The following is a 26,046-nucleotide window of genomic DNA, read 5'->3' as shown; positions in this document are numbered from 1 at the left end:
CTTTTATTAGAATGACCTTAAATACTATTTAGCTTACTGAAAATAACCCAAATGTATTTTTGAAAGGATAAGCTAAATTATTTATGACTCATTGTGCAATATAGCAAAGTAATTTAAGTAATTGAAATCCTTAGCAAAATAGCAAACCAGATGATATAATTGTGTTATAAGACTTCGGAATTGTCAACATTATTTGTTGATTATGAAAATAAGTTCATCCTACCTACTTTAAGTGAAAACTATTCAAACATGACGAGTATCTCGTTGTAATAAGCAAATGTTTTATCACAAAGAAATAGACACCTTATTGGGTATTAAGTGTTAAACTTGTAACTTACACGGTGTAAGGTTCTTTAGTTAACTTCTAATGGCTAAGGTGAATTGTCTTTTCGTTCTATGGATTTTGGTCTCAATAACACAAAGTGCGGCTTCAATGTTAAATAATAATGCCATAGCCCAGGTGGTTCTTTATATTATCCGAGAACATCTAAGCAATTTGACATCAACTATTGCGTTAGCCGAACATAGTAAAACACCTGAAACAGAAAACACAAATACCCATTTATTGGACTTCATACTTCAGAATCTTAAAGGAAAAACTGCAGTTCAGTTTTCCCCACCTGATTACTATAGTCAACCGTTAAAGTACTACGTCTTCATTGTGGACTCTCCAGATGCATTTAGGTAAGAAAATACTGAACGTGTACTGTACAGTATTTTGATAGTTCTTTTCATAGGGAACTCTATCAATTTTTTAAGAACACTACCTTCGAGCGACACTTTCGTTTTCTGATAATTTTAACAAACCCAAAATCAGATTTTTACAACGTGATGGAAGAAATATTCAAACTATGCTATAACTTTGACGTAATCGATGTTAATATAATAATTGATCATCCAACCGAAAAAAGTGTCCAAATGTTCACCTACTATCTATTTTGGGAGTCCAATTGTCATGGTTTTCGTCCAAGGCTTTTGTACAATTTCAATGAAGGCTTTGACAAGCTTGAAAAAGTTTTCCCGAAGAAGCTCAAAAACTTTCACAATTGTCCAATTAGGATTGCAGCTCGTTCTTATCCTCCATATTTCGTGTTTGCTGGAAACACAAGTCATCCTGAGCCGAAGGGAGACTGGGAAAACATATCCGGTTTGGAAGGATATTTGTTGAAAATTCTAGCCTTAACAATGAACTTCACAATTGATTTGTTACCTTTCTCAGAACAACGAAGTTATGCTTTTAGAGCGAATCAAACATATGGATGTTTTAAACAGGTTATTTTATAACTTTCCGTATGATTGATTTAAAAATAAAACTTTTTGATTTTGCAGTTGCATGATCTTGAAGCCGATATTGCTGTTGGGGCCTTTTGGAGTTCAAATGGTCTCCGACATATTTTTTCGCCAACTGTTGGATATCATTCGTCTACGTTTATATTTGTTGCTCGGGGAAAAAGTGTATTAAGTTCATTGGGTCGTCTTGCCAAGCCTTTTACAATTCAATTGTGGATTCTTGTGCTGGGGTTTCTTTTACTTATCATGTTCTTAGCATCAGTTTTAAAAATGCTAAGGCTAAAAGTTTATCAATTTATCTTCGGAAAAGAAAATCACAATCCAGTGACGAATATGTTGGCAGTTTTTCTAGGACAAGGAGTTAGCCAAACACCACGTCGCAATTTCGCCAGATATATTTTATTTCAAATGCTTCTTCTTAGTCTCGTCTTGAGGAGTGCTTATGAAGGATCTCTATATGACGCTTTTCGAAAGGATAATTTTGATCGGACTCCCTCAGGAATTGATGATCTTATTAAATTGAACTACACGCTTTTACTTACTCCAGAGGGTTCTAAAGTATATAAAGATAAACACTATCCGAAAGAGCTGACAAATATGGTTGAAACAAGGAACTATGAGAACAGACTTAATATGTTGGAAAGATCGGAAAAAAGATATACAACACTAGTTTTACAAGATGGCTTCATTTTTTATTTACTGAAAAATTTAAGAAACCCCGGAACTGAGCTACTTGCTGTGCCAAAGGTTTTTAACAATTTTCATTTAGTTATGTTTATGCCAAAAAATTCGATTTATTTATCAGTTTTCAATAAAAAACTAAAGGAACTTTCTGCTGCAGGAATATTAGCAAAATTAAGCGATGAAGCTACAAGCTACACTGCTTACAAAAAATTAACTAAAGCATATTTAATGCTAGAAAAGTTAAGGGTGCCACTGCACAATACACGGCTATCGGCTTTATATTGTATTTGTGGTATATTGATTGGACTTTCTTTAGTGGTGTTTTGTTTAGAATTGCTGTCAGTTAATAATAGAATGTTACAGAAAATATTTGATTGACAAAAATTCATAAAATATTAGAAAAAAAAAATTAAATTAAAATATTTACTATTTTAACTTTAACTTTACTCAGGCACCAAAAAATAACTCCAAATAAAATTTCAATTAAAATCTTCGCATTGGGTTGGTTATTAAAAATGCAAAGAACATATTTTTAATAAATTGATGGTACAAAAATCACCAATCAATATAATCATTGATTTTTTGTGACTTATCGTGGATTTTTTATGCACCCTTTCGCCTAAAATATTCTTATAGACTTCATAGATTCTTGGCTTCTGTAGTAAATGAAACGAGATTGATCTCAGATGTCATAAAACCTTTCTCACACATGCGTAATCTAAACCTTAAAAAATCAACACTCTTCCACCTAAATTTTTCTTATAGACTTTTTATCCTTCTAAATTATTGCAATAATTTAGAAGTAATTTATTAAGTGAAAATTATATTGATTCTGCCATGCTTCATGTGTCCATATTGTTTCTATTCAATTAAAAGAAATTTACACATGCCGGCCGTGCAATTCAGAGCGCACGAAAGTTGAACGAAACTCGCATATATGTAATGTATGTATGTTAGGGTTTTTTTATAATTTTTTTTTAACTTTGACCTCGAATATCTTTAGAATTGTTAGATTAATGAAACAAGTTAACAAAACCTTTTTTGTGGAGCAATCAATTTCCAACGGGAATATGTCTTGCGCGTTTGATTATTATAATTTTTCAATTTGTTGCAAAATTAAGAACAAAAAACTAATTTTGAAAGATTTTCTCGATTTTTGGACCTCAAATATCTATTCAACCAACGGTTAGATAAACGAAAAAAGTGTACAGGGCCTTTTTTGTAGAGCGTTCAATTTCCTACAAGAATATGAAAAGAAATTTGCTAAAAAGTCAATTAATAAAAAAATTATTTTTTTTTAGTAGAAGCTTGATGTAAAAATGGAAAATTGCAAAGCGGAGGACCTTCCCATTAATAAAAAGAGCTCATATTTGGTGTGTATATTCTAGAGGTATCTAGCAATCGATTTTCGAGACTCTTCAGAGGGGTTCTTGGAATTAATTTTTTTGGAAACAAAATAACGGTACCTGTCATATATCGATTTTAGTAAAGTTGAATTTGCTCGAAAATGGCTCCAACCATTTTGTTAAAAAAAAACTCTAGTGTTGTGTAAGTTTTAAGACAAGGTATTTTTTTTTTTGAAAATCATTAAATCTTATTTACTCCGAAATTACTTATTCGATTTCAACGAAACTTTTTTTAAAAAAGCACTTATATAATTTTTATATAAGCCAAAAGTTATTTTGAAGAAAAAATTAATTTTTTGATTTAAAAAAAAAATGTTGAAAATTTTTTTCAATAATCAAATTTTCGAAAACGGGTTATTGAATTTTTTTTTGAAATATTGGTTGATTAGTGATATTTACAAAATGGCATACCAATTTTATTTTAAAACTTTTTTTCCAAAATATCATTTATAAAAAATTATTTTTGTTTAAAAACGGCTCTAACTATTTTGAATACTTTTTTTTTTCTAAAAATGTGTACGTCTTAATAAAACAAATGAAATTGGATACTTTTTTTGGGCAATTCAATTTCAGATGCTGTTTTATTATTTTGATTTTTATGTTTTTTTTTTCTTTTATTTTTTTGTTTTTATATACATACATGTTTTTATAATAATATTTACTAAATTTCTATATGAAAAGTTCTAAAAATTTTAGCAACTTCAATCCTAAGAGCAAGTTCGTGCTACCCAGTCGTGCATTTTATTTAATTTTAGGTTGATAGTGAAAATTTAACTTTGACATATTTAAATAATTTTAAATTTCAGTTTATTATGATATTTCTTTTTTTTTTTTATGATTTGAGTAGAAAGTGAATATTCTTTATAAATGTAATAATGGTGATGTTATTTTCCCTATTACCTAGAATCTTTAGGACCGTTTCATTTTTTTCTGACTTACTTACCTACTTGTAAACCATTCAAACCGATTTCAATGAAATTGTATAATATGCAAATGCGTTAAGCATCCTCAAAACCAGTAATAAGTACATTTTTCAAAAACTTTAGGCACACATTGTTTTATTTTTTTTTTTTTTGAAAAACCTGTTTTTTTACCGAATGGGAATTCCCATCTAAATTTTCAAAAGAAAGAAAGAAAGAATAAGTAACCCGGTTGATCATATTATTTTTTTTTTAATTCAGCTATGAGTTAAAATCTTTTCAGAAAATCTGCTTAAAAAAAAAATAATTGCTATTCACAATAAATTCTGCTCTTTTTATTTAATTTTTCTTCTACAAAACTTTTTAAAAGTATACAAAAATTAATCCTGTCTCTTCAGAGCTCTTCCACCTTACTCCAATCGAGTCCTTTTAAAGCAATACAAAATGTTAAAAAGTGATGGTTTTTTTCTTAGAAAAGTGATGCAGAAAACATAGAGATTTTGGTTTAAAGATCAATTTGCATACTCTTTTTCATAAACCAATTGCTCTAGCGAGCAAAAAAATTTGACTACTGTGCTTTGGCTATTAAAACAGCAACCTAAATGTTTTTTTTTCTGCTGATTACAACAATTTGTAGCAGAAATTTTTACGGTGGAATTTCGACTTCTGGGATATGGGTAATGTCATGATATTTTTTAATAAAATTTTTGACATTTTAGAAATTCAGACTAGTGCAATTAGCAATGGTAGAAAATGTTAAGTATAACTGAAAACAAACCGCCATAACTTTCATTTTTTTTTTCTGAGTCATATGTAGGTACTAACTAGTAATAATAACACTGGTTAACAAAATTAAACTTTTTTTTTTGTTGCCGGAACAAAAAAATACTTTTCTGAAGGTTTTCAGTGTGCTGAACTCGAATCCGTAGTCAGAAAAAATTAATCAGCTCCCGTTTTTGAAATAATTACCGTTAGAAAATGCAGTGCTTCGGGCCTTATTCTTTTATAGAACGTAAATTGTTTGAGCATATTTAGTAACGGTTTTTATAAGAACTATTTTCCACCTTTTTAAATCTGTTTAAATCTTTCCGATATCTTTTTTACTTTACCTTCAGAAAAGTATATTTTTGTTTCGGCAACAGAACCCTTGTTAACCAGTGTAATGCAAGACTCCTCTTAGAAGAGGTTTGCTTTCTTTCCTTATTAATTCCCTTACCTAAACAAAGGCTATTAATAGCTTCAATGGTATTTACAAATTAAAGGAAAGTAATTATAATAATTGAAATTGACAAAAATTTAAAGCCTAAGCAAATTAAATGAAATCGATGATAACATTCGTTAAAAAGATGCCTGTCATATGTCAACTTTTATCGATTATGATAATAAGCATATCTAGTTCCGTAATTGAAGAACTGTCTATTAGCTAATCAATTAAGAAAAATTTCTCCAGTTCTTTAAATTTGTTACGTAGCGTTTTTTTCTTCAGTTAACTTGTAATGGCTAACGTGAATTGTCCACTAGTTTTGTTATTTATCGTCCTTATAGCCCAGAGTTCGGTTTTAAGTTTGGATAATAAATCATTATCGGAAGTGGCACTCTATATAATCCGTGAACGTCTAAGCAATTTGACATCAACTATTGTATTGGCTGAGAAAAGTAAAACTTCTGAAACTGCAGACACAAATACTCGTCTGCTGAACTTCATTCTTCAGAACCTTCAAGGAAAAACTTCTGTTCAATTTTACCTAGGCGGCTATTCAAATCAACCTTTGGAATACTACGTCTTCATTATAGACTCTCTAGAGGCATTCAAGTGAGAAAGTTTTCAACATGTATGGCATTCACTGATCTTACTATGTTTTTTTTTTTTCGCAGGGATCTCTATCAATTATTTGCGGACACTCCCTATGAACGACACTTTCGTTTCTTAATAATACTAACAAATCCAAAATCAGATTTTTACACTGTGATGGAAGAAATTTTTATACTTTGCTATAATTTTGACGTCATTGATGCAAACATCTTAACAGCTCACCCAACAAAAGGTGTCCATATGTTCACTTATTATTTGTTCTCTGAAGAAATGTGTCGTCGTTGTGTACCAATACTTATGTACAATTTCAATGAAGGCTTTGAGAATTTCGGAACTATTTTTCCAAGAAAGCTCACAAATTTTCACGGATGTCCATTTAAGGTTGCAGCCCGTAGTTATCCTCCATATTTCACATTTGTTGGGAACACAAGTCATCCAGAATCGATAGGAGATTGGGAAAATATGTCTGGTATTGAAGGAACTTTGTTAAAGTTTCTAGCCGAAACATTAAACTTTACGATTGATTTGCAACCGTTTCAATATGAACGGAGCTATGTTAAAGACAACCAATCTTATGGTTGTTTGCAAGAGGTAATTTTATAACTCAAAATAACTTGAATCCATTTTGAATGAAACTAATGCTTTTGCAGTTGGAAAAAGGCGTAGCAGATATTGCTGTTGGCGGTTTTATTGATTCAAATGATGAAAGATGGCTTTTTTCTCCAACCTACTCATATCATACATCATCGCTTTTGTTTGTGGTTCGAGGAAAATACATGATCAACTCACTTCGTCGTCTTGCCAAACCATTTTCCACTGAAGTTTGGTGTCTTGTATCAAGTTTTTTCGTCCTTACCATACTCTTTCTGATAGTTTTGAAAATGGTCAAACGAAACGTTCATAAATTTGTCTTTGGAGAACAGGATCAAAATCCAGTGACAAATTTTATTGCAATTTTCCTTGGCTATCCAATACGTCAAACACCTCGTCGCAATTTCGCCAGATATATTTTCTTACAATTCCTTCTTCTCACTCTTGTCTTGCGCAATGCTTATCAAGGATCTTTGTACGACGCTTTTCGTAAGGATAGATTTGCTCAAGCTCCATCAGGATTTAGAGATCTTCTTAAATGGAATTACACACTTTTACTTCCTCCAGGGGCCTCGCAGCTTTTTTATTTGGATTTTCCAAATGACCGAATTATTGTCGTTGAAAGTACTTCGTACGATTCAAAGCTTAAAATTTTGGAAGAATTAGAAGGCAAATTTGCAACAGTCGGTATGGCAGACACTTTGCTTTATTATTTCCAAACAAGCTTGAGAAACGGAACTGAGATTACAGTTATACCTGAAAACATTAACAATTATCAATTTGTTATGTTTTTACCGAAACATTCGATTTATTTGTCGGGTTTTAATAAAAAAATAAAAGAGTTAGCTGCTATTGGAATGATGGCAAAATTGGGTACTCAGTTTACAAGTTGGGATCCATTATTGGGTAAATATTTAATGCAACAACGAGACAAGGTTCCTCTTCGTAATAAGCGGTTAATCGCTTTGTACGCTATTTGCGGTATATTGATAGGTATTTCGATGTTCATATTTTGTTTGGAAATGCTTTCAGTTTATGACAGAAGATTGCATAGAATATTTCGTTGAATTATGTAAGGATTTTGTATTATATAACGCAAAAGTAATGATTTCTTAAAAAATATTTTCAGAACAAGAAATATAATTCAATAAATAATTTGAAAACAAAGACTGAATTATAATTTTAATTATTTATTAACATATTTATGACTTTAAAAGGAAAGCAATACGACCTGCAAAAAGCTTTTAAATCAATCTTTAACTTTGCTCGAACGGTCACAGTATAACTTCTTAAAACAAAACACACGCAATCTATTTCAAAACTACTTCCAAATCAATCCTAAAACAACATCAGCACAACCTCCGAAGGTCCGGTAAAAATCGGATCAGAACTCAATTCTTTATCGACTTCATTGGATCCCTTTTAAATATTTTTGTTATAACTAGATGTGAATTATATTTTTATAGAAACAGCATAGCTATTGTCTACTTTTTTAATGCCACCGCGCCCGTTGTCGCCTCTGCCTTAGATGTCGCTACGATGTCAACTTAAAGAATCTGAATGTGTGAAGATCTGAAATATTTCTATAGTTTGTGAAAACGTAAAAGCCACCGGAACACCGAACCTGACCTAACCTTACCTAACCTAACCTAACCTAACCTAACCTAAGCTAACCTAACCTAACCTAACCTAACCTAACCTAACCTAACCTAACCTAACCTAACCTAACCTAACCTAACCTAACCTAACCTAACCTAACCTAACCTAACCTAACCTAACCTAACCTAACCTAACCTAACCTAACCTAACCTAACCTAACCTAACCTAACCTAACCTAACCTAACCTAACCTAACCTAACCTAACCTAACCTAACCTAACCTAACCTAACCTAACCTAACCTAACCTAACCTAACCTAACCTAACCTAACCTAACCTAACCTAACCTAACCTAACCTAACCTAACCTAATCTAACCTAACCTAACCTAACCTAACCTAACCTAACCCTATTTTTTTAGTTTCAGTAACTCAAAGGCCGACTTTCCGACTTTCCGACTAATACTTCCAACTTGAAAAGTAATTAATGTAATGGAAATCCTAAGCAAAAGATTTAATTTGGTTATAATACTACCAATACCATGTCAACATTTGTTGATTTTATAAAAATAAGCTCATCATACGTTAAGTGAAAACTATTCAAACAAACGAGTAAGCTTATTTATTATTGTATGGATAATGATACCTTATTGGGTATTAACTGTTAAACGTGTAAAGTTCTTCAGAGTTAACTTAACTAATGGCTAAGGTGAAGTTCTTAGTTCTTCTATGGATTTTTGCCTCAATAAAACAAAGTGCTGCTTCAATGTCAAATAATAATGCCATAGCCGAGGTGGTTCTTTATATTATCCGAGAACATCTAAGCAATTTGACATCAACTATTGCATTGGCCGAACATAGTAAAACACCTGAAACAGAAAACACAAATACTCATTTATTGGACTTCATACTTCAGAATCTTAAAGGAAAAACTGCAGTTCAGTTTTCCCCACCTGATTACTATAGTCAACCGTTAAAGTACTACGTCTTCATTGTGGACTCTCCAGATGCATTTAGGTAAGAAAATACTGAACGTGTACTGTACAGTATTTTGATAGTTCTTTTCATAGGGAACTCTATCAATTTTTTAAGAACACTACCTTCGAGCGACACTTTCGTTTTCTGATAATTTTAACAAACCCAAAATCAGATTTTTACAAAGTGATGGAAGAAATATTCAAACTATGCTATAACTTTGACGTAATCGATGTTAACATAATAATTGATCATCCAACCGAAAAAAGTGTCCAAATGTTCACCTACTACCTATTTTGGGAGTCCAATTGTCATGGTTTTCGTCCAAGGCTTTTGTACAATTTCAATGAAGGCTTTGACAAGCTTGAAAAAGTTTTCCCAAAGAAGCTGAAAAACTTTCACAAATGTCCAATTAGGATTGCAGCTCGTTCTTATCCTCCATATTTCGTGTTTGCTGGAAACACAAGTCATCCTGAGCCGAAGGGAGACTGGGAAAACATATCCGGTTTGGAAGGATATTTGTTGAAAATTCTAGCCTTAACAATGAACTTCACAATTGATTTGTTACCTTTCTCAGAACAACGAAGTTATGCTTTTAGAGCGAATCAAACATATGGATGTTTTAAACAGGTTATTTTATAACTTTCCGCATGATTGATTTAAAAATAAAACTTTTTGATTTTTCAGTTGCATGATCTTGAAGCCGATATTGCTGTTGGGGCCTTTTGGAGTTCAAATGGTCTCCGACATATTTTTTCGCCAACTGTTGGATATCATTCGTCTACGTTTATATTTGTTGCTCGGGGAAAAAGTGTATTAAGTTCATTGGGTCGTCTTGCCAAGCCTTTTACAATTCAATTGTGGATTCTTGTGCTGGGGTTTCTTTTACTTATCATGTTCTTAGCATCAGTTTTAAAAATGCTAAGGCTAAAAGTTTATCAATTTATCTTCGGAAAAGAAAATCACAATCCAGTGACGAATTTGTTGGCAGTTTTTCTTGGATATGCAGTTAATCGAATACCACGTAGAAATTTCGCCAGATACATTTTGTTTCAATTACTTCTTCTTACCCTCATCTTGAGGAGTGCTTATCAAGGATTTCTATATGATGCTTTTCGTAAGGATAAATTTGATCGGACTCCTTCAGGAATTGATGATCTCATTAAATTGAACTACACGCTTTTACTTACGCCAGAGGGTTCTAAAGTGTATAAACACTATCCCAAAGAGCTTATAAATATCCAAACAAAAGAATATAAAAATTTACTTAAAATGTTGGAAAGATCGGAAAAAAGATATACAACATTAGTTTTACAAGATAGATTCTTTTATCATTTAAAGAAAAACGTTAGAAACCGCCAATCTGAACTTCTTGTTGTGCCAGAAATTTTTAACAATTTTCATTTAGTTATGGTTATGCGAAAACATTCGATTTACTTGTCAGCTTTTAATAAAAAGTTGAAAGATTTTGCTGCAGCAGGAATATTATCACAATTAAGCATTCGAGCTACAAAAAGTGAAAAAGAAATAATTAAAACATTTTTAATGAGAGAAAGTGCGAAGGTGCCACTGCATAATGCACGGTTATCGGCTTTATATAGTATTTGTGGTTTATTGATTGGTGTTTCTTTGGTGGTGTTTTGTTTAGAAATACTATCAGTTTATAATAGAATGTTACAGAAAATATTTGATTGATATTATATTCTTATTAAAAAAAATTAAGATTCATTGATATAATACACTTATTTTAAATAAAATAAATTTGTTTTTTTTTACTTTTGCTTTATTCAGGCACTAAAATTACCTTCAAAGTAAATTTCATCTTAACATCTTTGTATAACCCTTTTTCATCTAATTTCCAATATACCTAATTCCAATAAGAAAGGTACCTACTTGCCTATACTTTTCTGTACAACAAGTTGTTCCGAGATATTGGATCGTATGGAAAAAACATTTTCTTGAGATACCAGAAGATCGATTTCAAGAAAATGTTCTATAAAGTTAGAAAAGAGCTAAAGCTTTTTCTTTTGCATACGACCCCTTGAGATTACGACCCGCAAATCCGAAAAATATGCAAGATGATTTCAGTTTCACACTCCATGTTGATTGAGTTCCTCTTCCTTTTACTTGCATGTGCCACCTTTTACCACGTCGTCGCTTCGTCTTCTACTGCACTGTCACCTGGGTTGCTGCACCTTTACTTGTTTGGCTAGGTTAATTTCCTTGAACAACCCGTTTTTATCTTCTTCTCCAAATTACCATCAATTCAAACGGGGTCCGAAGGATTTTTCTTCAAAGTCCATGCTTGTATAAAAATAAAATGCACTGGGGCTGGGTTGCACTTACTTGCTCTTAGAATTCAAAGTACTCAAATTTTTAAAACTCTTATACAAATTTCATATTTTTATTTGAAAATAAAAAAAAAAAAACAAAAACAAAAAAATAAAATTCTTTCTTCGACTGAAATAAAAAACTCTTAAGATGAAATTGAGCTGCAAAAAAATATGCAGATGCATTTTCAAAAAAAAAATCAAAAAAATTAACTTTTTATAAATAATTTTTTGAAAAAAAGTTTTAAGATAAAGTCGGTTTGCCATTTTGTAGAACTGCGATAGTTTTAAGAACTTTTTTTTTTGTATCAGAGCAGAGACACATCGATTCAGGTTAATTCGTGTGTGTATGAATTCAGTGGTAGCAATCGAGATATTTCGAAAATAAATTCTTGGGTCAAAATACAAATAATTTCCAATAATTTTCGTCGTTTTTAACAGTTTTTAGTTTAGATGGAAGCTATTTCTGTATGTTCCTGTATTATTATGTTGCGGTCGCTTGCGAATTACGAAGCATTTTTTAAACAAAAATTACACTTTTTCATGTTTATTTTTTGCTTTTTTTGTATTTTTTTCCTTTCAAAGCCCTTCAAATGGATGTAATCTAAGTTTAACATTGATTCAACACTTAAAATTTAGGTACAAATTTCAGTGCAATAAAAATTAAAAACTTAAAAAAAAAAAATAATATTGACACAGCATCTTATTCCAAATATGAATAATATACTGCAAACCTCAAACAGTTCAATTGTGAAAATCAGAATACTAAGCGACGGAAATGTATAGGTATTCGAATTAACAATAACACAGGTCGACAAAAATAAAAATATTTTTTGTGCTTGGGTTTAATTTGCACTTTTTTGGTTCATGGTAAACCAAAACAATAAAACATCACCCTTTCCCCTCCTAAAATTTGCTTTTGTAGTGTTGGGAACAAAAATACAATTTTCATACCCTGTGAGCCTAACTCGAGTCTAATGAGCTATAGTGCAAGAATTGTACAAAAAAAACTGTTAAGGTATAAAATGTAGATAATTTAAAGCTCTACATTTTTGCCAAAGCTCTTTGTTCGACTTAAATTATAAGAGAAAAGTTATGATGAATACAAGGGTTTTTTGCTCCGAAACTTTAAAAAAAATAAACCAGAGTCACACAATACAAATTTTTTTGATCTTGTTGCTCTGAAATAAAAGTAAGAAATTGAGTTTTTATGAAATTCGGAACTGTTAATTAATTTGCAAAAAAATGGCGTATGAAATAAAAAATATTTTTATTAGTTAATTGTTTCTTATTGTTAGGCAATGTTTTAGTGAAAGAATTGTAAAAAACAAAAACGTTATGAAAATTAAAAAATTTTAAATTATTTAATTTTTTTTATTATTACTGAAACACCCTTTATCCAGTATAATCTTTTTTTTATTCCTTGGTAGTTTTCTTTTTTAATTTTTCAAATTACTTAGTTCTGTTTTTCTCTTAGTCTAAATTTTGGATTTGAACACCCTGTATTTCTGTTATAACTATTTTTAAATGAATTCACTAGCCTATTGTTTTTTAAACACCCTGTGAAATAAAAAAAAAAGTTCTTAAATTTATAACATAGCTAACCAAATCCTAAGAAATTATTCAATTTTGACGGTAGGTCATCTTTTTTTTTGTTGAATAGTCACTCAGAAAAATCAAAAAAAATATATTATTACATAATTGGGGTGCCAAATTTTAGTGATTCTTGATAGATAAAATAAATCAAGCTTTGCAATGAATATTGTCTCTTAACGGAATAACGCGGAATAACTAAAGTTTTGCTCTAACAAAGGTACAAAAATCAAAAAAAAAAAAACACATTTTTTTAACTTCAATCACCAAAACAAAAATATGAAACACCCTGTGAAATAAAAAATTACTTACATAATTATACCTTGATATTAAGGAAATATAAAAATATATATGGGCAGCCCCATATAGTGTGGTGATATAAGATGAGCATATTTGTTTTGTTCAAAGTCTTTGATTTTTGTTTATTCTCATGCGGTTGAAGTTGAGAGTTTTAGAGCAAAAATTCAGTTTTTAATAAGTAATAAAAAAGGTGTTCTTTTGTTTATTTGTTTAAACTCAAAATTATTTGAGAAAAAAAATTAAATACCTATTTCTCGCATAGATAAAAGTATGTTAATTACTATTCTTCTGAAAAAAAAAATTTATTATACTTAAAAATTGAATGAGAAAATAATGAATTTTTTGAAACGCACCTTAAAGTTTTTTCTCAAAATCTTCTGTTAAGGCAAATATTTAGCAAGTCTAAAAATGGAGAAAGCATGATAAGCAATTACTCTATAAGCCCATATAAACACTTTTGCTAAATGTTTGCCTAAAATTTTTTTAATGAAATTTTGAACATCAAAAAAACGGTTTTTTTTTTTTAAAGAAAGTGCTTTTTTGATTTTATTAAAATAAATTACAAAAATCATTCTTTTTTGACAATCATGCACTGATTATAAACAATGTTTTTTTTTTTTCTTTTTAAAAGTTGTTTTTTTTTTATTTTATTATAAGAACTTTCGTGAAACAGGGCGATTTGTTATATAAAGTTAGTGCTTTTGTTTTTTACGCTTTTTTTTATTAAAATATTTTTTAATTTAATTTATTATTAATTTTTTTCGAATTAGAATTAATGCGACTATAAGGTGTTTTTAAAAAAAGTCCCACGTCACTAAGCAAATTTGAAAAAAAAAAAATAACTTGAACATCAAATTTGACAATTTTTTTCAAAGTTTTGACTTTGAAATTTTATTTCACAAAAAGTATTCGCGAAAACTACTTAAATCGAAAAGCATTTGAAAGAATACAAAAAAGCTATTGCACAGTATTCTATGTCTTTTTCTTGATTTTATTTTTTTTTTTTTTATTTAGATTTAAATTTTCAGAAAATTGCCCCTCCCACCGGAACGAGGTGTGATACAGCCCCCTTCCCATACAATTTTTTTCCTAGGTTTAACTGAAGAACTATTTCTTAAAATAAAGTTCACTTTTTAAACAAAAAAAAACATAATTCAAAATTATAGGTTTTTTCAAATGTATTAATATTTTGTCCCCTTACTTAATTTCCTGGAGAAAAATAAAAATTTCAATGGAAAAAAGTTCATAAAATTCAAGAAGTCTGTTAACTTTAGTTACAAAACCAAATAAAGTGACAAAAAATGTCTTATTATTAGTAGAAGTAATTAATATCACAAATCAACCTTTTCTGCCCCACTGTGCGCCGCCGTCCTGCTTATATGGTAAGGTGGTCAACTTCCATGGAATTACCCCTGAGTCCAATAAAGATCAAAAATAAACAAATTTCTTTTAACTTATTTATTTTTATTTAAAATCAGTATTAAATATATGAATTTCCATCAATCAAATATTTTCTGTAACATTCTTTTATAAACTGATAGCAATTCCAAACAAAAAACAACTAAAGAAACTCCAATCAATATACCACAAATACCATACAAAGCCGTTAGCCGTGCATTGCGCAGTGGCAACTTCTCTTTTTCTCGCATTAAATATATTCTATTTAATTCTCTTTTAGTGCTTGTAGTTAATTTTCTAAATTTTGCAAATATTCCTGCAGCAGCCAATTCTTTTAGTTTTTTATTGAAAACTGACAAATAAATCGAATGTTTTCACATAAACATAACTATAGGAAAATTAATTAAAACTTCTGGCACAACAAGAAGTTCAGTTCCGTGGTTTCTTATGTTTTTTCTGTAAATAATAATACAAGCCATCTTGTAAAATTAATGTTGTATATCTATTTTCTGATCTTTCCAACATATGAATTCTTTTCTCTTAATTTTTTGTTTTAACTATAATTATAAGGTCTTTCGGATAAATTTTCTTTTTATATACTTCATAACCCTCTGGGGTAAGTAAAAGCGTGTAGTTCAATTTTATGAGATCATTAATTCCTGAAGGAGTCCGATCAAATTTATCATTACGAAAAGCATCATAAAGAGATCCTTCATAAGCACTCCTCAAGACGAGACTAAGAAGAAGCATTTGAAATAAAATATATCTGGCGAAATTGCGACGTGGTATTCGATTAACTGCATATCCAAGAAAAACTGCCAACAAATTCGTCACTGGATTGTGATTCTCTTTTCCGAAGATAAATTGATAAACTTTTGGCTTTATCACTTTCAGTACTGATGCTAGGAGTATTATAATAAAAAAAAACCCCAAGACAAAAATCCACAACTGAATTTTAAAAGGCTTGACAAGACGACCTAATGAGCTTAATACACTTTTTCCCCGAACCACAAAGAAGTACGTAGACGAATGATATCCAATGGTTGGAGAAAAAAAAAATGTCGGATACCATCGGAACTCCAAAAGGCAACAATAGCAATATCGGCTTCAAGATCCTGCAACTGCAAAAGCAATTTATGTTTGAATTTTAAATCAATCATAATGAAAGTTATAAAATAACCTGTTTAAAACATCCAAACGATTTATTGTTTTTAAAAGCATAACTTTGTTGTTCTGAGAATGGTAACAAATCAATCGTAAAGTTCATCGTCAAGGCTAGAATTCTCAACAAATATCCTTCGAAACCGGAAATATTTTCCCAATTTCCAACCGGTTTTGGGTGACTTGTGTTCCCAGCAAACATGAAATATGGAGGATAAGAACGAGCTGCAATCCTAATTGGACATTTGTGAAAGTTTTTTATCTTCTTCGGAAAAACATTTTTAAGTTTTGCAAAGCCTTCGTTGAAATTGTACAAGAGCCTTGGCCGAAAAACATGACAAATGGACTCCCAAAACAGATAGTAAGTGTACATTTGGAAACCTTTTTCGGTTGGATGATCAATTATGATGTTCACATCGATGATGTTAAAATTATAGAAAAGTTTAAATATTTCTTCCATCACGTTGTAAAAATCTGATTTTGGATTTGTTAGTATTATCAGAAAACGAAAATGTCCCTCATAGCGAATGTCCTTAAATTGTTTATAGAGTTCCCTTAAAAAGAAAACCGTCAAACCATTCCATTCTTACTTGAAGGCCTCTAGAGAGTCCACAATGAATATGTAGTAGGTACTCCAAAGGTTGATCGGAATTGTTCCCAAGAAAAAATTGAATTGTAGCTTTTTCTTGCAAGTTTCTGAAGAATTAAGTTCAATATTTGTATATTTGTGTCTGCTGTTTCAGGTGTTTTACTATGTTCGCCCAATGCAATAGTTGATGTCAATTTGCTTAGATGATCTCGTATAATAAAAAGGGTCACCTCGGGTATGGTAGTATTATTAACACTAGCCGACCCAGCCCTCGAAATTCGAGTGCCAATTTCTTTATTTTTTTTTTTTATTTGCAACAATTTTGAACACAATAATACCAAAATAGTTTCTTTATTTTTTATAGTATTTGTTGTTGTTTTCTTACGATTAACTACACTTTTTACACAGGAATATATAATATACCTACTTTTTGATATATTTTAAGCCTGATTTAGATATTGTTGAACTACGTTTTAACTACGCTCAACTACGTAAAAAAAGTATCGAAAAAGAAAATGAAAAGTGTAATCTCCTTAAGGGCATTGTGTTTGCACCTTGCATTTCAATTCAATTCAACCTGTTTCATGTTCCATTCGTTCAAATTCCATCCGTCAATCATTCAACCTCCACCAACTTCACTCAAATTTGTCATTCACACCATTTTTTTTTTTCATTAAGCTTGTAGGAACATGAAAACAGACAACAATTTTAACACGTACGTCAATCTGAAATCAAAACAACTTCTGTAAAATAAAACCAGAGATTCCTTTGATCAATAATTTTGTTTATTTTCTTCGGTAATATAAATTCAATTAAATCAAAATCAATAGGAAATTGCAGATATTATTAAGATCTGAGTGAAGATGAAAGAAAGTTAATTATTTTGGCCGTATGCTGTCGTTTTACAGAGACAAAATATCCTGAAGACAATCACGGGAAGAAAAGTCACAGTAATTTGACTTTTTCACAATAACTATGCCAGGAAAAAATATATTTTGATCGCAAATGGTTTTTTTTTATTTATTTTATATTTTTCCGCAATAAAAAAACGATATTCAATTAGAATTTACTCTTTATTTGAAGTTGGTGTTCTCAAATTAACAATACGAAGAAAACTTTCAGCTTGACGTTTGAGAAATGTCAAATCTTCCAGGAAAATTTAAATGAATGCGTTCAGACACTTAATAATGATTAAAGATATGTTCACATTTATTAAAGGTGCGTTCAGGTGTAGATCTTCATAATATACAGTAGTAAAAAGGTAATCCGTGGTGAGAAGCGACATTTTTTAATCAAACAAATGAATTCTTAAGGCATTACCACGACAACTGCGTCGCACAACAACGTTTTTTTTTATGTTAAAACCATAACTACAATGACCTAAAAAGTGAAAAAGTGGGAAATTTACAAAATTAAATTTTTTTTTTATTTCTTTCTAGCAATATTTGTTTTTTTTTTTTAATTTTTGGAAAAAACTACCAAACATTTTTTTTGAAACCAAAAAATAAGCTTTTTGCATCATTATTTTTTATTTTGTCGTCGTAAAAACTGTCATAAAATGAGTTTGAATCTATCACTTTTTGACTTTTTGCAAAAAGTTGCCGTTGTAGTTATACTTTTAAAGCCTTGAGGCTTAACTACAATGACCTAAAAAGTGAAAAAGTGGGAAATTTACAAAAGTAAAAAAAAATTTATTTCTTTTCAAGCTCCATTTGTTTTTGGAAAAAAACTACAAAAATTGTTTTTCAAACCAAAAATAATGATGCAAAAAGCTTATTTTTTGCTTTAATAAACAAAAACAAATAGCGCTAGAAAGAAATAAAAAAAATTTAATTTTGTAAATTTCCCTTTTTTTTCACTTTTTAGGTTATTGTAGATAAGGAACAAAAAAGACGTTTTTGTTAGTTTTCCCTGAACCTCATAAGAAAAACGCTTTGCCATGCGTCGGTAAAATATTAGTGCCTTTTATGCAAAAATGTAAACGTCTAAAAGTGAAAACTTGGTAAAATGGTAAAGGAACTGTCAAAGTCAGCTATTACATGAAGCCTCAAGAGGCTTGACTCTTTTTTCGAAATTTCTTTTGATAACACACCCACAAAAAAAAAGTTCTGACCTGGGGTTGCGACTAAGTTTTTCATATAGTTTTTGGGTCGCTGAAACCGAATCTGGAGTCCGTTTTGCCCCATCACGTCAGGTTTCTAGATAACCTAAAAAAATGTCACAAAAACAAAAAAATTTTTTCTCTGATCTGGATATGCGAATATGTAAATCATATAGTTTTTGGATCACAGAATCCAGATTCGAAGTCAATTTTGCCCTATCACGTCAGGTTTCTGAGATATCCTCAAAAAATGTCAAAACCAAAAAAACTAAATTTCTTATTTGGGGTTGCGTCTAAGTTTTTCATATAGTTTTTGGGTTGCTAAAACCGAATTCGAACTCTATTTTTCCGTATCATGTCAGGTTTTTGAGATATCCTCAAAAAATGTCAGATAAGAACTTTTTTTTGAGTTTAGACATTTTTTGAGGATATTTCAAAAACCTGACGTGATACGCCAAAATAGACTTCGAATTCGGTTTCAGCGACCCAAAAACTATATGAAAAATTTAGTCGCAACCCCAGGTAAAAACTTTTGTTTTTTTGGTTTTGACATTTTTTTTAGGATATCCCAGAAACCTGACGTGATAGGGCGAAATTGACTTTGAATCTGGATTCAGTGATCCAAAAACTATATGATTAACACATTCGCACATCCAGATCAGAGAAACAAATTTTTTGTTTTCGTGACATTTTATGAGGTTATCTCGAAAACCTAACGTGATGGAGCAAAACGGACTTCGGATTCGGTTTCAGCGACCCAAAAACTATATGAAAAATTTAGTCGCAATCCCAGGTCAGAACTTTTATATTTTTTTGTGTGGCTGCCCTACTAACAATTTTGCTTCTATAATGCTTTAAAGAAGCAACAATTGCATCTGTAAAGCTTTATAGAACCAAAATTGTTTGTCGGGTGTGTAATCATTCTATGAGGCGCGTACTATTACACGATGCCTCTTGAGTCAAGGACTCAAATTTGACATTTATCTTTTGAATTAAAATTTGTTGTTGTTGTATTGCACCAAGAAGCAAAAAGAAATGTGAGGGAATGTTGAAAAAAGAAAAAGTGGAAAAAGAAACGTCAAAAAAGAGTCTCGGACTCACGACCCACGACTCTCCGGTCGGATAATTTTTTCTTTCATCTTTTTTCTCTTTTGCACTCATTATGTTTAAAAAGAGTCGCGCCTCTTGAGGCTTCATGTAATTGCTGACAAATTCTTATGTTCTTTCAAGAGAGAAAAGGACGAAAATAGATTTCATTGATATCAAAAGTGTTTACAAAAGTAATAGACTTGATTTTAATAGAATTCGATTTTAACAAAAAAATTCATGGTAATAAAACAAACATCTTACTTTCTAAACTTAGATAACTAAAACAATGAAAGTTAACCATAGTTTACGTGCGATCTTAAAACAACGCACCAATGTGAACCCACCTTAATGTTTTTTGATTTTCGCTGAATGCTTTCATTCATTCATTCATTCAGTCATGAATGACATTTCATTCCAGTGGATTGGAAATTTTCCAATAGAATTCCAGTTGTTTTTGTTTTGTTTTTGTTTTTTTTTTTTATTTTGTATCGAATTTTAATTTGTTTAATTTCGTTATTTCGGTTAATAAAAAGTAAAAAAAATGTGATTCTGCACATCTACGCGTCATTCTCTTTCGTTCCGTGTATAATTTATGCCCCTTCGGTTTTTGGTGGCCCGGTAATTTGTACCACAAAAACTATGCTCGCCGTTTAATTATATGATTGTCACTATAGCCGTGCCTTGTTTTATTAAACCAAAATTAATAAGACGAATAGAAAATTCACCTTTGCCATTAGAAGTTAACTAAAGTTAGCTAAATAGTATTTAAGGTGATTCTATTTATAGAATATATTTAAATAATCGTATATGACTAAAAAAGGATATGAGACGATGTATCTTTTTAAGTATTTAAACTACAAAATCTGAAACTGGGAGGTGTTTTGTCAAGTCAAGTTATTAATTTTTAACTTTTTTGTTTGTCTATAGGTTTTGTAATTGTATTGAATAAAAAATGTGAAAGCTTTGATTGATTTTAAGAAGGCTAATTTTTAAGGTTTTTGCTTTCAAAAATTTGCAATAGATGGCACTGTTTTGAACTTATAAAATAAATAATTATTATTTGCCTTTATTCACTAAGGACATTTAATTTAAACGAAATCGTTGTAGATTTTTTGAAGAAATACAAATTTTAGTTTAGTAGATATTTTTGGAAAAATAAAACAAATAAAAACAAATTCTTTTATGTTAAAAGTTGCTTGGAATAATAGCTTTTTAAAAATTCGTAAAAGAAATGTTAAACAAAATTAAAAATAGCTGAGATAATAATATAATATTTTGTTTAATGTTACAAAAACTCCTCCCTTTACAAATTGTTGGAGTCTTTTTTAACCCTTTCGGACCCAGCGTTTCTCTCATGTAACATATTTTTAAAAATTCGTAAAAATATTAAATTAAATAATTTTTTAGGTTTTGGTGGCTTATTTGAAAGATAATAATGCCTAGTTACTGGATTATTACAAAAAGTTAGTCAAATATCATACCTTTAATTTTTTTTTATCGAAAAAGGGACTGAAATTCACATTTTTTTCATTTTTTTTTTGTAAAAAAAATTTTTTTATATGTGGACATAATTTTGAAAAAAAAGATTTAAAAAATGTGTTAAGTTTTTTGGCTTAGAAGAAGTAGCATACATTATAGTTTCATAAAAAGTTATTTTCTCAGTTGTCCGATTTTTTTTATTGGTCATAGGCAGTGCATGTTACTTACATGTAAAATGAGAGTGACACATTAGTTTTGCTATTTATTATTTTGGAAAATAATTTTTTGTTATTCATATTTCTTAGTTGTGATGTCTTCGACACGATAATACTGAAAAAACATTTTTTAATATTGATTTTCATAGCTTGGGTTCGAAAGGGTTTAAAGGATTATTCTTACTTGCTCTTGTTGTAAAAGTAACTCTAATGTTTAAGCTTTTTATCGAATCAAAAAAAAAGTTGGTATGCCATTTTGAAGAAAATATTATTCAACACATACAAATTTTAATAAAATTCATCAACCCGTTTTCGAAAAAATTGATACATATTTAAAAAAAAAAAAAAAATAAATATTTTTTTTTTTAGTTTTTTGAAAATTTTGTAAGATTGTAACTATTTAAATATTTTTTAATACACTCGTACCTAACTATTATTAACGTTTCTGTATAAAAATTTTGGGTTGAAATCGGCTGTGCCGTTTGAGTGAAATTCATAAATAAAAAAATTCGTTCTATGGCAGTAATCGTTAAAAACGGTACAAAAAGTATTTTTTTTTTTTTATTTAAAAATTTGGCTATTATGCGTACACAAAAATTTGAATGAAAATATTAAGAGCCCTTTCGAAAAAAAAAAAATAAAGTTCTCACTTTTTGTTATAGGCCTAGCAGATATCGTGCTCGAGTAGTGTAGGCTGTAGCTCAAGGAATATACGACAAACTGAAAGATAGAATTGCGTGACCCATTGAATGTTATCTCCAGTAAGATATTTTTTATTACGCTTAACTGTTAAACTAACTAACAATAACGTAATAAAATCTTCGAACTAAATTTTGACGGCATTTTTTATCAACTTATGCAATTATAATTATTTATTAATTTTTTTTTTATGACGTACTATTTTTTTTTTTCTTTGATATTAATTCAAGTTTTTTCTTTGATATTAATTCAAGCTACAATAAATGACAAAATAAAAGTTGTTGTCTGTAAAATCGGTTAACGGACGATAATTTTGGGTTGGGGTCAAAATTCTGCCGGGGTCAAAATTCTTTTGTCAAAATTCTGCTTTCAAAATTCTGCTTTACAAAATTCTGCTTTCCAAATTCTGCTTTTCAAAATTCTGTTTTTCAAAATTCTGTTTTTCAAAATTCTGCTTTTCATAATTCTGCTTTTCAAAATTCTGCAAAAAATTAAAAAAGGGTTTGGAAAATGTTAAAAAGCGCGCGCTTTTTAACATTTTCCAAACCCTTTTTTAATTTTTTGCAGAATTCTGTAAAATCATCTTCTTGAAAAATTATCTGCTTATTTGATTACCTACTTACCTACATAATTTGTCATTTTTTTAAATGCGAATTCATTTTTCTTTTATAAATGAATAAATTTGAAAATATTAAGAAAAGGTTTTTAATATTAAACATTTCCGAAAATAACTAAAAATTTATTAGTTTATCAAATAAAGATGAACATATTCAAAAATTTGAATAGGAAAAGGAATATACAACATCGGTTCCAATTAGTATATGTACATATTTTATTTGAAAGAAAGTCAGTATATGCATTTCGAAAAATATTTGCGACACTTAAATGAAAAAATTTAGAAAAGTACCAATGTTGAATTACATTAATGAGGTGTATTTTTCTTTGCCAGCGCATATGCTATAAAAAAAAAAAAAAAAACAGAATTAGCAGAATTTTTTTGTTCAAATATAATGCTGGCAGAATTTTGAAAAGCAGAATTTTAAAAAGCAGAATTTTGAAAAACAGAATAGAAAAAAGCAGAATTTTGAAAAACAGAATTTTCGCTGAAAAAGCAGAATTTTGAAAAGCAGAATTTTGAAGCCAGAATTTTGACCCGATCCCGATAATTTTACGTGATAGCTAGTGATGGGAACTATCGAATGATTTGAACTATCGATAGTTAATTGTATGATTTGAACTATCGAACTGTTCATTCATTTATTCATTCGAATAAAAACTATCGAATACCTAAACTATCGAATAAAAAAAAAAAACTATTCGAATGAGAAAACTATCGTATAAAAAAACTATATGAATGAAAAAACTATCGTTTAAGAAAACTATTCGAATGAAAAAACTATCGAATGAAAAACTATCGAATGAAAAAACTATTCAAATGAAAATAGTAACTAAATGAATGATTTAAAACTATCGAATGAATGAATATTTTACAACTATCGATAGTATGGTAGTTTTTATTCGATAGTTCCCATCACAAGTGATAACTTCATAATATATAATTTTTGAAGCTCAATACATATATTATAAAAAAAAACGAAAGAAAAAACTAAAAACTTTTTTTTTGTATACAAAAATTGACATATACAGTCAATTTTTGTATACATATGTAAAAGTATACAAATAAAATTATAACCTCAATAAGCCTTATATTTCTTCTAATGAATTAAGACATAACTAAAGCGATTAAGACAACAATAAACAAGGTTTTTGATCAAATTTTCCAAATTTAAACAGTTGTATACAACGTTTATGAATAGGGTTGTATATGTTTTGTATGATTTCTTGAAATCACAAATTTTACATCAAAAAAGCGAAAAAAATTAACTTATTTTTCTTTACACATCATGCTGTTAATATTTTTAAAAGACTATCTGTAATTAATTTTATATCATCTGAAAGCTTATTATTTTAGCTTTCAATATTTACTTAATCAATTTTTATCAAAAAAAAAAAAAAAAAGAATAATTTTGGGATTAAGAAAAATTCAAAATTGTGTTTTTTTTATGACGATTAATATTTTATTTTGTCTGAAAGATTGAACCAAAGAACTTAAGGAATAAGGATATCGTTATAATATTAAACGCAGTATTTTTGAAGTGCAAATAAATATTTTTAATTCTCAAAAGTTATATCAAATTCAACTAAAAAATCTTTGCCATCTTGTATATTGCACTGAAAATATTTCCAAACAAAATACAACAATAGAAATTAATATCAATAAACCACAAATACTATAAAGAGCATATAAACGCTTATTCTGCAATGGTTCTTTCTTTTGTTGTTGCATTAAATTTGCTAAAATAAATTCATTAATTTTTGTATATTTCGATCTAAGTCTTGACAACATTCCTGCAGCAGCTAATTCTCTCAATTTCTTATTAAAAACCGACAAGTAAATCGAATGTTTTGGCAAATACATAACAAATTGATAATTATAAATGACTTCTTTGATAATAAGTAGTTGACTGCCGCTTCTTATGTTTCTCTGGACATAATTAATGAAACCATCTTGAACAGCTACTGTTGCATATTTTCCTTGCAATTTGTCTAATATTTTAAGTCTAGGTTCATATCCATCATTTTTAGATTTAATTAAAAGCTTATTAGGAAAATTCAATATTTCGGAGGCCTCTGGAGGAAGTACAATTGTGTAGTTCCATTTGACTAGATCTTCAAATCCTGATGGAATCTTTGCAAATCTATTCATGCAGAAAGCATCATAAAGTGAGCCTTGATATGCGTTACGGAGAACAAGAGTGAGTGAAAGTAGTAGTGAAAATGTATATCTGGCGAAATTACGACGAGGAGTTCGTGCAACTGAATAGCCAAGGAAAACTGCCAAGAAATTCGTCGCTGGATTGTAATTTTCTTCACCAAAGATAAACTGATGAATTTTGGGTTGCATCAATTTCAGAGCTGATGTAAGAATTATGACAAAGACAAAAAACACTGCCACAATAATCCAGACTTGCTTAGTAAATGGCATCGCAAGGCGACCCAATGAGCTCAAATTTTGTTTCCCTCGAACTATAAATCTTAATGGAGAAGTATGATATGGACCAGTTGGAGAAAAATTCAATCGGCCATCATTTGAGTCGACAAAGCCTCCAACAGCAATGTCAACTTTCCGATCTTTTAACTGCAAATACATTAGTTTCATTTAAAAAATCGTTCTTTAAAAGTATTAAAATAACCTGTTTCAAACATCCATCCGATTGGTTACTATGAATATAACATCGTTCCTTTGGAAATGGTTGCAAATCAATTCTGAAATTCATTATCATAGCAAGAAATTTCAGCAAATTTCCTTCGATTCCGGAAATATTATCCCAATTCCCAACCGGCTCTGGATTGCTTTTGTTGCCAACAAAACTAAAATATGGATGGTAAATACGGGCCGATACTTTCAAAGGACATCCATGAAAATTGCCTAACTTTGGTGGAAAAATTTCTTTCAAAGTTCCAGGCAGTATTGTGAAACTATGGATAAGGTTTGCAATATTACTGCGGCAGGGAGCGTAATACGTAAAGGGATAGTAGCAGAATAAAGATACACCAATATCGAGACTATCGATTATGACACCAACATCAATGACGTCAAAGAAATTGCAAAGAAATATAAATTCGTAAACATTCTGAGCATACATTTCTGTTCTTTTAGTTAAAAAGATTAAGAAACGATAGTGTCTTTCATTTGGAGTGTCGACAAAGTAGCGAAAGATGTACCTTGAAAAAAAAAAAAAAAACATCATTCAAAA

The 26,046-nt window shown here is 29.7% G+C and overlaps 2 protein-coding genes across 2 annotated transcripts in view; one reads left to right on the top strand and one right to left on the bottom strand.

Moving 5' to 3' along the window:
• The first annotated feature begins 367 nt into the window (after window positions 1–367).
• On the top strand, window positions 368–10,969 carry LOC129909602 (uncharacterized). Its single transcript, XM_055986676.1, has 9 exons — window positions 368–684; window positions 1,059–1,272; window positions 1,330–1,840; window positions 5,822–6,113; window positions 6,176–6,704; window positions 6,764–7,659; window positions 9,056–9,316; window positions 9,370–9,904; window positions 9,962–10,969. Exons 1-9 carry the CDS (start codon window positions 368–370, stop codon window positions 10,967–10,969), a joined length of 4,563 nt encoding a protein of 1,520 aa, XP_055842651.1.
• A 13,456-nt stretch (window positions 10,970–24,425) lies between these two features.
• LOC129909601 (uncharacterized) overlaps window positions 24,426–26,046 on the bottom strand; it is a 71,227-nt gene continuing 69,606 nt past the window's right edge. Inside the window, exons 3-4 of the mRNA XM_055986675.1 lie at window positions 25,483–26,014; window positions 24,426–25,427 (exon numbers count right to left, since the gene is read on the bottom strand). Of these exons, the coding sequence (XP_055842650.1) occupies window positions 24,426–25,427; window positions 25,483–26,014 (1,534 nt within the window). The remainder of the gene's footprint in view (window positions 25,428–25,482; window positions 26,015–26,046) is intronic.

The sequence above is a fragment of the Episyrphus balteatus genome, chromosome 2, assembly GCF_945859705.1.
Source record: "Episyrphus balteatus chromosome 2, idEpiBalt1.1, whole genome shotgun sequence".
Taxonomy (NCBI): domain Eukaryota; kingdom Metazoa; phylum Arthropoda; class Insecta; order Diptera; family Syrphidae; genus Episyrphus; species Episyrphus balteatus.
Note: the sequence above shows the minus strand (reverse complement) of the source record. Positions and strands in the feature narration are given on the sequence as shown.